The following is a 14,607-nucleotide window of genomic DNA, read 5'->3' as shown; positions in this document are numbered from 1 at the left end:
GCTGGGCAGAGAGGAACCTGATGAGGTTCAACAAGGGCAAGTGCAGGGTCCTGCACCTGGGGAGGAACAACCTCATGCACCAGTACAGGCTTGGGGTGGACCTGCTGGAGAGCAGCTCTGCGGAGAGGGACCTGGGTGTCCTGGTGGACGACAGGGTGACCATGAGCCAGCAGCGTGCCCTGGGTGCCAAGAAGGCCAATGGGATCCTGGGGTGCATCAAGAAGAGTGTGGCCAGCAGGAGGAGGGAGGTTCTCCTGCCCCTCTGCTCTGCGCTAGTGAGGCCTCATCTGGAGTACTGTGTCCAGTTCTGGGCTCCCCAGTTCAAGAAAGATGAAGAGCTACTGGAGAGAGTCCAGCGGAGGGCTACAAGGATGGTGAGGGGACTGGAGCATCTGCCCTACGAGGAGAGGCTGAGGGAGCTGGGCTTGTTCAGCCTGAAGAAGAGAAGGCTGCGAGGGGACCTTATAAATGCCTCTAAATATCTGCAGGGTGGGGGTCAGGAGGATGGGGCCAAGCTCTTTCCAGTGGTGCCCAGTGACAGGACAAGGGGCAATGGGCACAAACTGAGGCACAGGAAGTTCCGTCTGAACATTAGGAAGAACTTCTTCCCTCTGAGGGTGACGGAGCCCTGGCCCAGGCTGCCCAGGGAGGTTGTGGAGTCTCCTTCTCTGGAGATACTCAAGACCCACCTGGACAAGGTCCTGTGCAGCCTGCTGTAGGTGACCTTGCTTCGGCAGGGGGGTTGGACTGGGTGACCCACAGAGGTCCCTTCCAACCCCTACTATTCTGTGATTCTGTGATGAATCTTGGCTACGATCAACTCCATCGCGAAAGTCTCTCCCTGTAATTAGCAGCAAGTATTTGGCCGTTGGGACTGTTGGGAAGGGAACGGGCGTGCATTGTGGAAATGAAAGTATCGCTTCCCGTAGCTGGCTCGGAAAATGGCCGCGTTGTTAGGGCTTGTAGAAGCCACCTGACTTGCTCTGCTTCAGGTCTCGCACAGAGCAGGATGCCAGGGCTTATGAGGTAACGCAGCTTTTTTCTGTAATTCTGAATTTCCTCTTTGTGACGGGGGATATGGAGAGGCAGAGTGTCGCGTGCCATAGAGGGTTACGTGCTTTGGAAAAAAAAAACACTTTAGTTGTGCCTTTCACATAGGCTCTGTTGAAATTGGTCTTCCCCCTCTTTCACTGCAGACAGGACAAGGGGCAACGGGCACAAACTGAAGCCTGGGAAGCTCCAGCTGAACCCGAGGAAGAACTTCTTCCCTCTGAGGGTGCCGGAGCCCTGGCCCAGGCTGCCCAGAGGGGCTGTGGAGTCTCCTTCTCTGGAGATATTCCAGCCCCACCTGGCCGCGGTGCTGTGCCCCCTGCTCTGGGTGACCCTGCTTGGGCAGGGGGTTGGGCTGGGTGACCCACAGAGGGCCCTGCCAACCCCTGCCATGCTGGGATTCTCTGATTTCCCTGGCTGCCAAGAAGGCCAATGGGATCTTGGGGTGCATCAAGAGGAGTGTGGCCAGCAGGTCAAGGGAGGTTCCCCTCCCCCTCTACTCTGCCCTGGGGAGGCCCCATCTGCAGTGCTGTGTCCAGTGCTGGGCTCCCCAGTTCAAGAAAGATGAGGAGCTACTGGAGAGAGTCCAGCGGAGGGCTACGAGGATGAGGAGGGGACTGGAGCATCTCTCCTGCGAGGAGAGGCTGAGGGAGCTGGGCTTGTTCAGCCTGGAGAAGAGAAGGCTGAGAGGGGACCTTCGAAATGCCTCTAAATATCTGCAGGGTGGGGGTCAGGAGGATGGGGCCAAGCTCTTTGCAGTGGTGCCCAGCGACAGGACAAGGGGCAACGGGCACAAACTGAAGCCTGGGAAGCTCCAGCTGAACCCGAGGAAGAACTTCTTCCCTCTGAGGGTGACGGAGCCCTGGCCCAGGCTGCCCAGGGGGGCTGTGGAGTCTCCTTCTCTGGAGATATTCCAGCCCCGCCTGGCCGCGGTGCTGTGCCCCCTGCTCTGGGTGACCCTGCTTGGGCAGGGGGTTGGGCTGGGTGACCCCCAGAGGTCCCTGCCCACCCCTGACGTTCACAGTGATTCTGTGATTCTGTGATCTGTAATCGTCTCCTGATGCGCGTGGGCTTGTGCTTTCCTTTCCTAGGTGTACTGAAAAGTTGAACTTGATTTCTTTTTCTAGGGATTGTAAGGAATTCTCTTTCCTTGTGCTGACTCGTGTGTTCTCCTGGCTGGTGGGCTGGCATCAAACCCAGCTCTTTCCTGGATTCGGCCCAGTTCTGCTGTGGCCTCCTAGTCCTGGGATGGGGCCGGAGAGCAGTTGCTGCCTCCTCCCCGGCCCCCTTGCCCGGGTTGCGCTGTCGTGCTCGCCCTGGTCCCTGCTGTTCTCCTTGGGCGCCCGGAGCAGGCTTGTGAAACGAGTCTGATCCCCACCTCGGGGACTTCAGCCCTGGTGTTCGAAGTCCCAGGCAGCTCTGGCAGCAGTAGGAAAGCCCTTGGGCTGTGGCGGCGTTGTTGGAACCGGTTTCCTCTTTGTGCATTTCTACTTCTGCCTTTTCTTCCTCCCCGGAGCTGCTGCTCTGCTCCCTTGATTCCCACCCCAGAGGCTCACCACTGGCTGCTCCCTCTCTAACTGCACCCCTGCCTCAGCCCCCCCAGGGTTCATCTCTCCCACTCCTGCGCTCGCCATCTGTGCATCCTTTCTGCAGCTGATTGCCTCCAGCTGTAGCGGTGGTGACCCGTATTCGTGGACATTTAATGCTCCCACACAGAGAGAGCTCCTGGACGCAGTGGAAATTCGCGGGCTGTTTGCTGAAGCCGGCCATCACCATCACGTGTTGCTCCACGTTGTGTGTCCGCAGGGAAACGGTTTTCTCCCCCAGGATGGTGAAGGGAGGGGGTCGGGACTCGGCAGCAGGGCGGTGGGGCTGGCTGTGTCCCACCGCGGGGTGACCCCGGTGCCAGCATGGAGCTGCAGCTCTCTGTGTCAGCTGCCTGGAGCTCAGACGGCCAAGGATGGACACTGGTGTGAGCTCCTGGTCCGGGTGGGTTTCGGTGAGGTGAGCTCCTGGGCTGACCACGGGCAGGTCCCTGCACGAGCCGCTGTGCTGCAGAGCGAGCCTGGCCCGTGGAGGGACTGGGCTGGGTGGAGATGTGCTGATGCCTTGCTTCCAAGCATGCTGGTTTCATCCCTCTGCTCGGAGGTAGAGCTGTTATCCCGATGAGCATCGCTCGCCCCGCAGCCGGTTCCTCCTGCCGCGGTGGGGCCCTTGCTGCACGCTCGCCAGCCGCCACGCTGGTGGTCCTAAACATCGCTTCGGCCCCCTGAGCTGCGGGGAAGAGCCAGCTTCTCCCTGGTGCTCGTCACCGTCGGCTGTGCTGGAGGAGCGGTCCCACATCAGTGTTTGCAGAACGCAGGGACAATCTCCTGGCTGGTGCCAACGAGAGCTGAGGGCCTGAACGTGAGAGGGTGTCAGCAGGACAGACATCTGCGTTTCCCGATGAGTTTGCACACCCCGTGGGGCTTGGGGAGCAGGAAGGAGGCTTCTGCTCAGTGAGGTGGGTCCTCCTGGGGGAGAGGGGACCTGACCTTGCCGGGAACCCTGCATGCTGTGTTTTGAAGCACCGTTTGTTGCTAGATGTCTAAAACCTGCATGGTGAATAATCACAGAATCACAGAATATTTGGGGTGGGCAGGGCCCTCTGTGGGTCACCCAGCCCAACCCCCTGCCCAAGCAGGGTCACCCAGAGCAGGGGGCACAGCACCGAGGCCAGGGGGGGCTGGAATATCTCCAGAGAAGGAGACTCCACAGCCTCCCTGGGCAGCCTGGGCCAGGGCTCCGGCACCCTCAGAGGGAAGAAGTTCTTCCTCGGGTTCAGCTGGAACTTCCCAGGCTTCAGTTTGTGCCCGTTGCCCCTTGTCCTGGCGCTGGGCACCACTGCAAAGAGTCTGGCCCCATCCTCCTGACCCCCACCCTGCAGATATTTAGAGGCATTTCGAAGGTCCCCTGTCAGCCTTCTCTTCTCCAGGCTGAACAAGCCCAGCTCCCTCAGCCTCTCCTCGTAGCAGAGATGCTCCAGTCCCCTCCTCATCCTCGTAGCCCTCCGCTGGACTCTCTCCAGTAGCTCCTCATCTCTCTTGAACTGGGGAGCCCAGCACTGGACACAGCACTGCAGATGGGGCCTCCCCAGGGCAGAGCAGAGGGGGAGGAGAACCTCCCTCGCCCTGCTGCCCACACTCCTCCTCATGCACCCCAGGATCCCATCGGCCTTCTTGGCACCCAGGGCACGCTGCTGGCTCAAGGTCACCCTGTCGTCCCCCAGCTCTCCCAGTCCCTCTCATAACAAGCAGGAGGGACGTGGTGCTGGCGTTGAAGCTCGCCGTGCCGGGCAGTGCCTCCCTGCCACGGGGCACCCTGGCCGGGCGTCCTCCCTGCTGTTTCCTGCCTGCTGAGCTGCCGCTCGCTCGTGGTGGGACCCAAACCCGTCGGCTCATGTGGTGGTTGCGGGTTCACCCACTGCCACCGTGCTCCGTTCTCGTGCCAGCCGAGACGTGACCTTAGAAAAGGTAAACAAGACTCCAGTTAATGAGTACCGTCGCAGGGCGACGTGGCTCCTCGGGCATCAGCAGAGGGTGGGCATAGTGCAAACGTCACTTGTTTGCCCTGGCACGGGTCTGCATGGTTATGTTGGCGGGGATTGTCGAGTTCGCTGCCTCCCGGCTTACCTCGAGCCTGACAGGAGAAGGTTCTTAGCCTTGAGCCCTCACTGTAGCTAAGGAGATTTGTAGGAAACAGCCTTAAGGACTTGCTGGAGCTGCTCTGCCGAGGAGGCTCCCGCTGCTCTGCTCCCGCTGCCGGTGCGAGCAGCGATACGCGGGCTCACGGCCGACGGCGCAGGCTGCCGGGGGCCTTGCCGGAGCTCCTGGAGCGAAACGGGACGTACAACTCCATCTTCGCTTGCTGTCCCCAGTGTGGGTGCGTGTGCCACCGGCGCTGCCATCCCCCAGGTCCGTGTGGGTGCCTGACACCGGTGTGCCCGGGGCACCCAAGTGACAGTGTTTGCTCTGCCGCTGGCGCCGGGTATCCAGACTGCTTCAAAGCGGCGGCGTTTTTCCGGACAGGAAGGCTGTTAGTAGAATCTGGGCTATAAATCTGTATTCATACAGATTATAAATCTGAAAATTTATACAGATTTATACAGATTTATAAATCATTCACTGCCAGGTGCCATGGGGATCCCCGACAGCCACCCGACGGTCCCGGCTGCTGCGCTGCCGTCCTGGGCCCAGCAGCGAGCTGACTGCGTCGTTACGGGATTTAAAGACACGAATGGCTCATAAAGCTTAAAACCTACATTAATCATGCAACTAGGAATCACAGAATCCCAGAATGTTCGGGGTTGGCAGGGACCTCTGTGGGTCCCCCAGCCCAACCCCCTGCCCAAGCAGGGTCACCCAGAGCAGGGGGCACAGCACCGCGGCCAGGCGGGGCTGGAATATCTCCAGAGAAGGAGACTCCACAGCCCCTCTGGGCAGCCTGGGCCAGGGCTCCGGCACCCTCAGAGGGAAGAAGTTCTTCCTCGGGTTCAGCTGGAGCTTCCTGTGCCTCAGTTTGTGCCCGGTGCCCCTTGTCCTGTCGCTGGGCACCACTGCAAAGAGTCTGGCCCCGTCCTCCTGACCCCCACCCTGCAGATATTTAGAGGCATTTCTGAGGTCCCCTCTCAGCCTTCTCTTCTCCAGGCTGAACAAGCCCAGCTCCCTCAGCCTCTCCTCGTAGGAGAGATGCTCCAGTCCCCTCCTCATCCTCGCAGCGCTCCGCTGGACTCTCTCCAGTAGCTCCTCATCTTTCTTGAACTGGGGAGCCCAGCACTGGACCCAGCACTGCAGATGGGGCCTCCCCAGGGCAGAGCAGAGGGGGAGGAGAACCTCCCTCGCCCTGCTGCCCACACTCCTCCTCATGCACCCCAGGATCCCATTGGCCTTCTTGGCACCCAGGGCACGCTGCTGGCTCATGGTCACCCTGTCGTCCCCCAGCACTCCCAGTCCCTCTCCGCAGAGCTGCTCTCCAGCAGGTCACCCCAGCCTGTACTGTCTGCTTTGAGGAGGCGGCTCTGGGGCGTGCAGAATTCCTTCTGTGCACTTGCACTTTTTGTTTGAACTTCTCTCCGTGCAAACGAGGGAGAAGTCGGAGTCCTAGCTGGTGGTAGTCATCGGCCGTGATAGAAGAATGACTTGGAGAAGGCTGATAGTCACGCGTGTGAGTCACGAGACGAACACATAGAGATCCAAAATGAAGAAGGTGATGCTGCTTTGCAGTGAGGATGAGGTGGGTGAATGACGGAGCCGGTGCTGTGCGTGCTGAGCTAAAACACCGCGGTGTTCATAGCCTTGAGAGTGTTTCATCAGAGCAACCATGGGATACGAGATTTGGGGGAGTACGAGCCCCATGCCTCAGCCCGCTGCTCTCTGGGGCGGTCGGGCCCCTTCCTCAGCTTCGCTCCGAGGCAGAAGCTTGTGTGAACAGGCAGATCCAGACGGATATCCTGAGCCTGTGTTGCTCTGGGAATGGCAGTCTCCAAAAACGCTGGTCCTGGAGGAGGGCTTCCTTCAGGGACAGGCTGCTGCCTCCATCACCAGCCTGGAAGGTGAGCAGCCAGAGGAGCGAGCTGCAAGTGAAGCATCTCCGCAGCTTCCAGCTCCGACCACGCAGAGGCCTTGCGCCCTGATGGCCGTGCCCATGGTGCCTGTCCTTGCCTGTCCCTCCTCCTTTGCCCGCTGCCAGCGTCCCCAGCAGCACTGTGGCTTGCTGTCCCCTGCAGAGCGTGGTTGGGAACCCCTCCTTGCAGAAAGGTGAAGAAGTGGAATGTCTCCAAAAGGTGAAGAAGTGGAATGTCTCCAGGAGGGAAACCAGCTGACGAAAAGCAGTTGTGGGGAGGCTGGGCTTGGTGGAGGTGGTAGAGCTTTGTAGCTGAAGATGCCTGGCAGGTCACTGGTATTCTGGCCCGTGGCTGTCCTGGGCAGGCAGCCTTGTCCCGGCTGCCCGGGAGCGCCGTCCCTGAGGTTGGCAAGTGGCCTGGTGCTGGAGCCAGACCCAGGTCGGTCCCTTTGGTCTGTTGGTGTCCTCAGAGGTGGCAGAGCACCTGCCTGCCTTGCTCCGCAGGCAAAGAAGTGTCCCTTGGGGAGACCGGTGGTTGAAGCTGGGGTGGTTGTATCGGCAAACGTCTGCAAAACAGCTGCCCTGTTAGAATCATAGAACGGTTTGGGTTGGATGGGACCTCAAAGATCATCTGGTTCCAACCCCCCTGCCATCAGCAGGGACATCTTCCACCAGCCCAGGGTGCTCAGAGCTCCATCCAACCTGGCCTTGAACCCTGCCAGGGAGGGGGCAGCCACAGCTCCTCTGGGCAGCCTGGGCCAGGGCCTCACCACCCTCATGGGGAAGAATTTCTTCCCAAGATCTCATCTCAATCTGCCCTCTGTTAGTTTAGAGCCGTTCCCCCTTGTCCTGTCACTGCACACCCTTGTGCAAAGCCCCTCTCCATCCTTCCTGTAGCCCCTTCAGGCACTGACAGCTGCTCTAAGGTCACCCCGGAGCCTTCTCTTCTCCAGGCTGCCCAGCCCCAGCTCCCTCAGCCTGTCCTCGGAGGAGAGGTGCTCCAGCCCTCGGATCATCTCCGTGGCCTCCGCTGGCCCCGCTCCAACACATCCATGTCCTTCTTGTGTTGGGGGCTCCAGAGCTGGACGCAGGACTCCAGGTGGGGTGTCAGCTCATTCCAGGTCTGTGAGTTCTGCAAGCAAGGTGGGAACGTGTGTGGCCATGGGGAAGAGCTGCTTATTGGCTGTTATCCCCCGTCCCCAGACGTAGGGGGAGAGGAGAAAGCTTCCCGGGACGTGGGCCTGGAGAAACTTCCCCGTGGTACCTTACAAACACGAGCACACAAGCTGCAGAGTGCTTCCCCTGCCTTGCTCCACGCGCTGCGTCTGTTTTCTTGTTCCAGGCTGTTTTGGGGATAATGAGATCTAATCAGTCTCCAGCTCGCCTCCTCCCCTAACCAGGGGTGCAAATCCTATTATCTCCTAGAGCGTCTGGAATTCTGCCCCCTCCCCTGAAATTCCATTAAGCTGGGGTGGAAATTCCTTGTGGCTTAAACCTTGTCTCCGTATGGTGTTGAGCTCGGGGTTTTGTTGCTGCTTGCTCTGCAGCTCCTGTGGGCTTGCTGGCGTCGGGACGTAAGCGCCGGGCTAACCCCTGCAAGATGGGCTGGTTGTCACAGGGAGGGCAGGGAGTCATGGAATCATTAAGGTTGGAGAAGACCTCTGAGATCATTACATCCAACCATCACCCCAACACCCCCACGCCTGCTAAACCATGTCCCCAAGTGCCACAGCCACACGGTTTTTGAACCCCTCCAGGGATGGGGACTCCCCCACTGCCCTGGGCAGCCTGGGCCAAGGCCTGACCACTCTTGCAGGAAAGAAATTTTTCCTAATATCCAAGAAGAGCTGGTGGGGCAACGGGCACAAACTGAAGCCTGGGAAGTTCCAGCTGAACCCGAGGAAGAACTTCTTCCCTCTGAGGGTGACGGAGCCCTGGCCCAGGCTGCCCAGGGAGGCTGTGGAGTCTCCTTCTCTGGAGATATTCCAGCCCCGCCTGGCCGCAGTGCTGTGCCCCCTGCTCTGGGTGACCCTGCTTGGGCAGGGGGTTGGGCTGGGTGACCCACAGAGGTCCCTCCCAACCCCTGCCATGCTGGGATTCTGGGATTCTGTGACGCGTGCCAAGGATGGGATTCACCCCGTTAGGAGCAAACGCTAGAAGCTCTTAGCCTGTGTGCCCAGAGCCCGGCGAGACCTCGTGCCCCTTCCAGTGCTGGCATCTGTCTTGTGGGGTGTTGCTTCACCCTTTCCCCCCACTTTCTTCCCAGCTTTTAAAACAGGCAGGCTGCTTCCAGGGAAAATCGGGTTTCCAGCCAAGGAAAGGAGCACGGAGGGAGGAAGAAGCCGTGGGCGCTGACATGGTGGCAAGTTCAAGGCTGCACAGTTGGGGAGGAACCCGGAGCTGCTCTCCGCCGATGGGTTTCCCTTTAAACTCCACTTATCTTGGGGAGTGCATAGGTTATGTCTGCGGCGGTGTGGGAAGGGTGGAGGCTTTGATTGCCTTCCAGAACGCTGCTCGTGATGTTGGGGTTCGGCTCGTGTCAGGTGGCGGCAGGTGCCGATGCTGGGGAGCTCGGTGGGGGTTGTCCCAGCCGGGGGGTTCATCACCTGGGGTTGGGTGGGTGCTGGGAGCTGCCCTGCTCCGCACCAAGCACGTGAGCTGAGGAGCTCTGCAGTGTATGAAATTTGTCTTGGGGTTTTTATCGAAGTGTTTATCGAAGAGGATGAGGAGGGGACTGGAGCATCTCTCCTCCGAGGAGAGGCTGAGGGAGCTGGGCTTGTTCAGCCTGGAGAAGAGAAGGCTGCGAGGGGACCTTCGAAATGCCTCTAAATATCTGCAGGGTGGGGGTCAGGAGGACGGGGCCAGACTCTTTGCAGTGGTGCCCAGCGACAGGACAAGGGGCAACGGGCACAAACTGAAGCCTGGGAAGTTCCAGCTGAACCCGAGGAAGAACTTCTTCCCTCTGAGGGTGCCGGAGCCCTGGCCCAGGCTGCCCAGAGGGGCTGTGGAGTCTCCTTCTCTGGAGGTATTCCAGACCTGCCTGGCCAAGGTCCTATGCAGCCTGCTGTAGGTGACCCTGCTTCAGTAGGGGCTTGGGCTGGGTGACCCACAGAGGTCCCTTCCAGCCCTGAAGATTCTGTGATTCTGTGTTACTTGCAGAAGAGGACTTTAGACGGGGTGATCTTTGCTAGGAAGGGGCTGTGAGCTGGAGAGCAGATAACAGCTCGTGGTGCTCTTGAGAGAGAAATAATGTCAAATTTTAACTTACTAACTGGAAATTGTTTCATGGCTTGTCTAGGTCTTTGTTTTTTTTATATTTTACCCCCCCTCCAAAAGTGTTGAGGTGAGGGGTAAGAGCTCTTCCTGCCCATTTCCCGAGGACAGCAGCTGCCTCTGCAGAAATCGCAGCTCCTTAACGAGAGGAGCCCTGCTGATGAACCCTCTCAGACCTGTCCTGCCTGGGGTACCTGGGGACCTCCTGGTGTTCACCCGCCAGGCCTCCCCCTTTGGAAACGTGGGCGGCAGCAGGACACAGGCAAGGAGCAAGATGGTCCTTCACCAGACCATCAGACATCTGCTTCAAACTGCTCTGCCCTAACTCAATAAGGAAAAACGATGTGGGTCCTACCTCGGGACAGTGAGATCTGTTGCCTGTTCTGCTATGATCACTTTGCTCCCTTGCTGGCCCCAGTCTCTGTCCCCACGTCCTGCGGTGGGGCTGGGAGCCCGGTGTCCTGTGGTGCCCATGAACCAGCCCAAGCTGGTCACCAGCATGGCTGTGCCAGGAAGCTGGTGCCTCTGCGTCTCTCCTTAGTGCCAAATGACCCTGCGTGCCTGAAACTGTGGCGGGATGTCACCAAGTTGGGTGGGAGTGTTGATCTGCTGGAGGGCAGGAAGGCTCTGCAGAGGGGTCTGGACAGGCTGGATCGATGGGCTGAGGCCAACTGCATGAGGTTCAACAAGGCCAAGTGCTGGGTCCTGCCCTTGGGTCACACCAACCCCACGCAAGGCTCCAGGCTTGGGGAGGAGCGGCTGGAGAGCTGCCCGGCGGAGAAGGCCCTGGGGGTGCTGGTCGGCAGCCGGCTGAGCAGGAGCCAGCAGTGTGCCCAGGTGGCCAAGAAGGCCAGCGGCATCCTGGCTTGTACCAGCAATGGGGTGGCCAGCAGGACTGGGGCAGGGATCGTGCCCCTGTGCTGGGCACTGGTGAGGCTGCAGCTCGAGTGCTGTGCTCAGCTCTGGGCCCCTCACTCCAAGAAGGACCTGGAGGGGCTGGAGCGTGTCCAGAGCAGGGCAGCGAGGCTGGGGAGGGGGCTGGAGAACAAGTCTGATGGGGAGCGGCTGAGGGAGCTGGGGCTGCTCAGGCTGGAGAAGAGGAGGCTGAGGGGGGACCTCATCGCTCTCTGCAGCTCCCTGACAGGAGGGGGCAGTGAGGGGGGGTTGGTCTCTGCTCCCCGGTAACCAGCGATGGGACGAGAGGCGATGGCCTCAAGTTGTGTCAGGGGAGGTTCAGGTTGGAGATTGGGAAAAACTTCTTTCCTGGAAGAGTGGTGAGGCCTTGGCCCAGGCTGCCCAGGGCACTGGGGGAGTCCCCATCCCTGGAGGGGTTCAAAAAACAGGTAAAGATGGCCCTTCAGGACAAGGTTTTGTAGGCATGGGGGTGTTGGGTTGACAGTTGGGCTTGATGATCTTAGAGGTCTTTTCCAACCTTACAATTCTATGATTCTGTTCTACGGTGGGTGGGATTTGGAGATACATGTGGATGTGTGGTGGCATGGTGGTGCACATAGTGTTTTGGAGTTCCTGCAGGACCAGGGAGGGGGTTGTAGACCTTGCCTGTAGATATCGGCTGTCTTTCTGGAAGGAAGAAGTCTCTTCCCAGTGATTGGAGATGGGTGAGGCAGTGATGGCTGCTATCTCAGTGGGCTTAATCCTTGATTGAAGCATGCCAGCTCTTGTGCAGGACCTCTGGGCTCAGTCACGGATTGCGTCCGGGTCCCTCAGAGCTGTCAGCACAGAACTGTGTCCCTTGAAGCTCCCTGTTAATATCCTGTCTGTCAGAGAACAGTCTTCCATGTTGGGAACTCCACCAAGGGGGCTCATCGCTGTCCTCCTGCAGTCTTTGGCTCAAGGGGTACCGGGGTGTGAGAGCTAAGGAGCCTGGAGACCAGTGGGGCTGCGGGAGTGGCCCCAGCTCTAGTGGCTGGTGGGGAAGTGTCCCTTTGCCCTTCTGCACGGCGCCTTTGGGTGCTGAGCCAAGAAGTTCCCTGGTCCTGCTCATCTTGTGGAGAAGGACTCTACAGGGTTGCTCAAGCAAGACCACGCCAAGCTGTCCTTGGAGGGTTGGTCTCACGGCGTGGGTGCTTGTGGCCATGGGACAGTCACTTCTTCTCCAGCTTGCAAAGAGTGCTCTGAGGCCCTGCTCTGGAGGGAGCATTCACTGCAAAGGAGATGGTGTGTCCTCGAGTCTCTCCCCACCTTCCCAAAGCCACCACGGTGGGCATGCTGCCCACTCTTCTCGTGTGGCAGCTCCCGGCGTTGGGTGTGGGACTGAGACGCGCACCTGAGAGCTGCCTCTGCGGGTCCGTGGCCAGTGTCGCTGGCGCTGGCGGGTGATTTTCGGGTTGTTAGCACCATCCCTGGTGAGACTCCGTCCTTCACCTACACGTTTGTGTGACGCCAAGGCTCAGGTACAGGCTTGGGGTGGACCTGCTGGAGAGCAGCTCTGTGGAGAGGGACCTGGGTGTCCTGGTGGACGACAAGGTGACCATGAGCCAGCAGCGTGCCCTGGGTGCCAAGAAGGCCAAGGGGATCCTGGGGTGCATGAGGAGGAGTGTGGGCAGCAGGGCGAGGGAGGTTCTCCTGCCCCTCTGCTCTGCCCTGGGGAGGCCCCATCTGCAGTGCTGGGTCCAGTGCTGGGCTCCCCAGTTCAAGAAAGATGAGGAGCTACTGGAGAGAGTCCAGTGGAGGGCTACGAGGATGAGGAGGGGACTGGAGCATCTCTCCTCCGAGGAGAGGCTGAGGGAGCTGGGCTTGTTCAGCCTGGAGAAGAGAAGGCTGCGAGGGGACCTTCGAAATGCCTCTAAATATCTGCAGGGTGGGGGTCAGGAGGACGGGGCCAGACTCTTTGCAGTGGTGCCCAGCGACAGGACAAGGGGCAACGGGCACAAACTGAAGCCTGGGAAGTTCCAGCTGAAGATGAGGAAGAACTTCTTCCCTCTGAGGGTGACGGAGCCCTGGCCCAGGCTGCCCAGAGGGGCTGTGGAGTCTCCTTCTCTGGAGATATTCCAGCCCCCCCTGGCCGCGGTGCTGTGCCCCCTGCTCTGGGTGACCCTGCTTGGGCAGGGGGTTGGGTGGGTGACCCACAGAGGTCCTTTCCAACCCCAACCATGCTGTGATTCTGTGACTCTGTGGGTAGCAGGTATCCTGGTGGAAAGCTCAGTGTTCAGAATCTCTGGCTTTTTGCAAGCATTGGTGGAGCCCTAACTGTTTTTTTTTTTGTTTTCCCCTTGTCGATCACAGTACAGTGCCGTGGACAGCAACCCCCTGTCTCTGTACGTCATGCACCCCTTCTGGAACACGATCGTGAAGGTGAGGCCTCATCCTGCCCCGAGCGTCTCGTCACCGCGAAAGTTTTCTCTGCAAAACTGTCGGCTGAAAGGCCCTGCTTGGCTGCACAGCCCTGCTTCGTTTGCGGTGCAGCTAATTACGAAGGGCACTGCCTGCCAGCCTGCGGCTTCCCGCTGCCCTGCGACACGTCGGATGTGACCTGAGCCGCGTAGTCTAACAACCAGGCGGTTGTAACCCGGTCTGCGCCGTGGCTGGCAGCACCACGTGGTCCTTGTGACGTGTTTTAATGAGTTTGTGTGTTCTTTTGCTGCTCTCCCGTAGATCTTCCCTACCTGGCTGGCCCCAAATTTGATAACGTTTTCTGGCTTCCTGCTGCTTGTCTTCAACTTCTTCCTCATGGCATACTTCGACCCTGACTTTTATGCTTCTGGTAAGGCTGCCTGTTCCTGTCTGGACGTGAAGCATCGGAGCGGTGGAATCGGTCACCTCCTCCCCCGTGACTTCTGGGCCTCGTTGGGAAGCCCTCTTAGTCTGGGCGTTCCTGGTGGCAGGCGGCTGTGCCGGAGGAGGGACAGAGCTGAGGGGCCGAACTCGCCGGGCTTCGTGGCGAGGACTTGCTGACCACGACACCTTCCCTCCGGCTGCTGGGCGGGCGCCTGGCTGGCAGCATGCGGGCGAGGAGGAGGAGGTGGCCGAAACCTCGAGCAGGAATTGGCTCTGCCTGCAGAGCAGGCAACGACCCAGTGCCCTCATTTTAAAAATCTGACAGGGAAACTCTGCGGCCCTGAAGTCAGCAGGTAGAGCCTTGTTCTTTGCGTCCCGGCTGGTTGCCCTCTTGTGAAAACGTGCCAGCGCCGCGTTCGGACTAACAAAGGCAAAATCCTCTCTCTCGGTTTCGCCGTTTTCTGCGTTAAGGCAAGGATGTGCACAGCTTTCAACGTTTTAACAGTGCCCACGTTCGTCTGTTCGGGAATGCAGCGGGTCGGCCGTGTCCCCTTCCTCGTGGCGGTGTCGCAGGGAAGACAGTGATACAGCGTGAGGACTCCCAGTCACGTAGAGCTGCCTCTCTCTGTTCTTCCCTCCCTTTCACAGAATCACAGAGTAGTAGGGGTTGGAAGGGACCTCTGTGGGTCATCTAGTCCAACCCCCCTGCCAAAGCAGGGTCACCTACAGCAGGCTGCACAGGACCTTGCCCAGGCGGGTCTTGAATATCTCCAGATACACAGATATCTACAGATACACAACCTCCCTGGGCAGCCTGGGCCAGGGCTCCGTCACCCTCAGAGGGAAGAAGTTCTTCCTCATAGAATCACAGAATCACAGAATAGTAGGGGTTGGAAGGGACCTCTATGGGTCACCCAGCCCAACCCCCTGCCCAAGCAGGGTCAC

At 59.4% G+C, this 14,607-nt stretch overlaps 1 protein-coding gene across 2 annotated transcripts in view; it reads left to right on the top strand.

Annotated features, from left to right (window-relative positions):
• The window catches only part of SELENOI (selenoprotein I), a 49,219-nt gene that overhangs the window by 13,563 nt on the left and 21,049 nt on the right, over positions 1–14,607 (top strand). For both annotated transcript variants that reach the window (XM_075415118.1, XM_075415119.1), the window contains exons 2-3: positions 13,171–13,239; positions 13,540–13,648. In XM_075415118.1, coding sequence (XP_075271233.1) covers positions 13,171–13,239; positions 13,540–13,648 — 178 coding nt within the window. The remainder of the gene's footprint in view (positions 1–13,170; positions 13,240–13,539; positions 13,649–14,607) is intronic.

The sequence above is a fragment of the Opisthocomus hoazin genome, chromosome 2, assembly GCF_030867145.1.
Source record: "Opisthocomus hoazin isolate bOpiHoa1 chromosome 2, bOpiHoa1.hap1, whole genome shotgun sequence".
Lineage (NCBI taxonomy): Eukaryota > Metazoa > Chordata > Aves > Opisthocomiformes > Opisthocomidae > Opisthocomus > Opisthocomus hoazin.
Note: the sequence above shows the minus strand (reverse complement) of the source record. Positions and strands in the feature narration are given on the sequence as shown.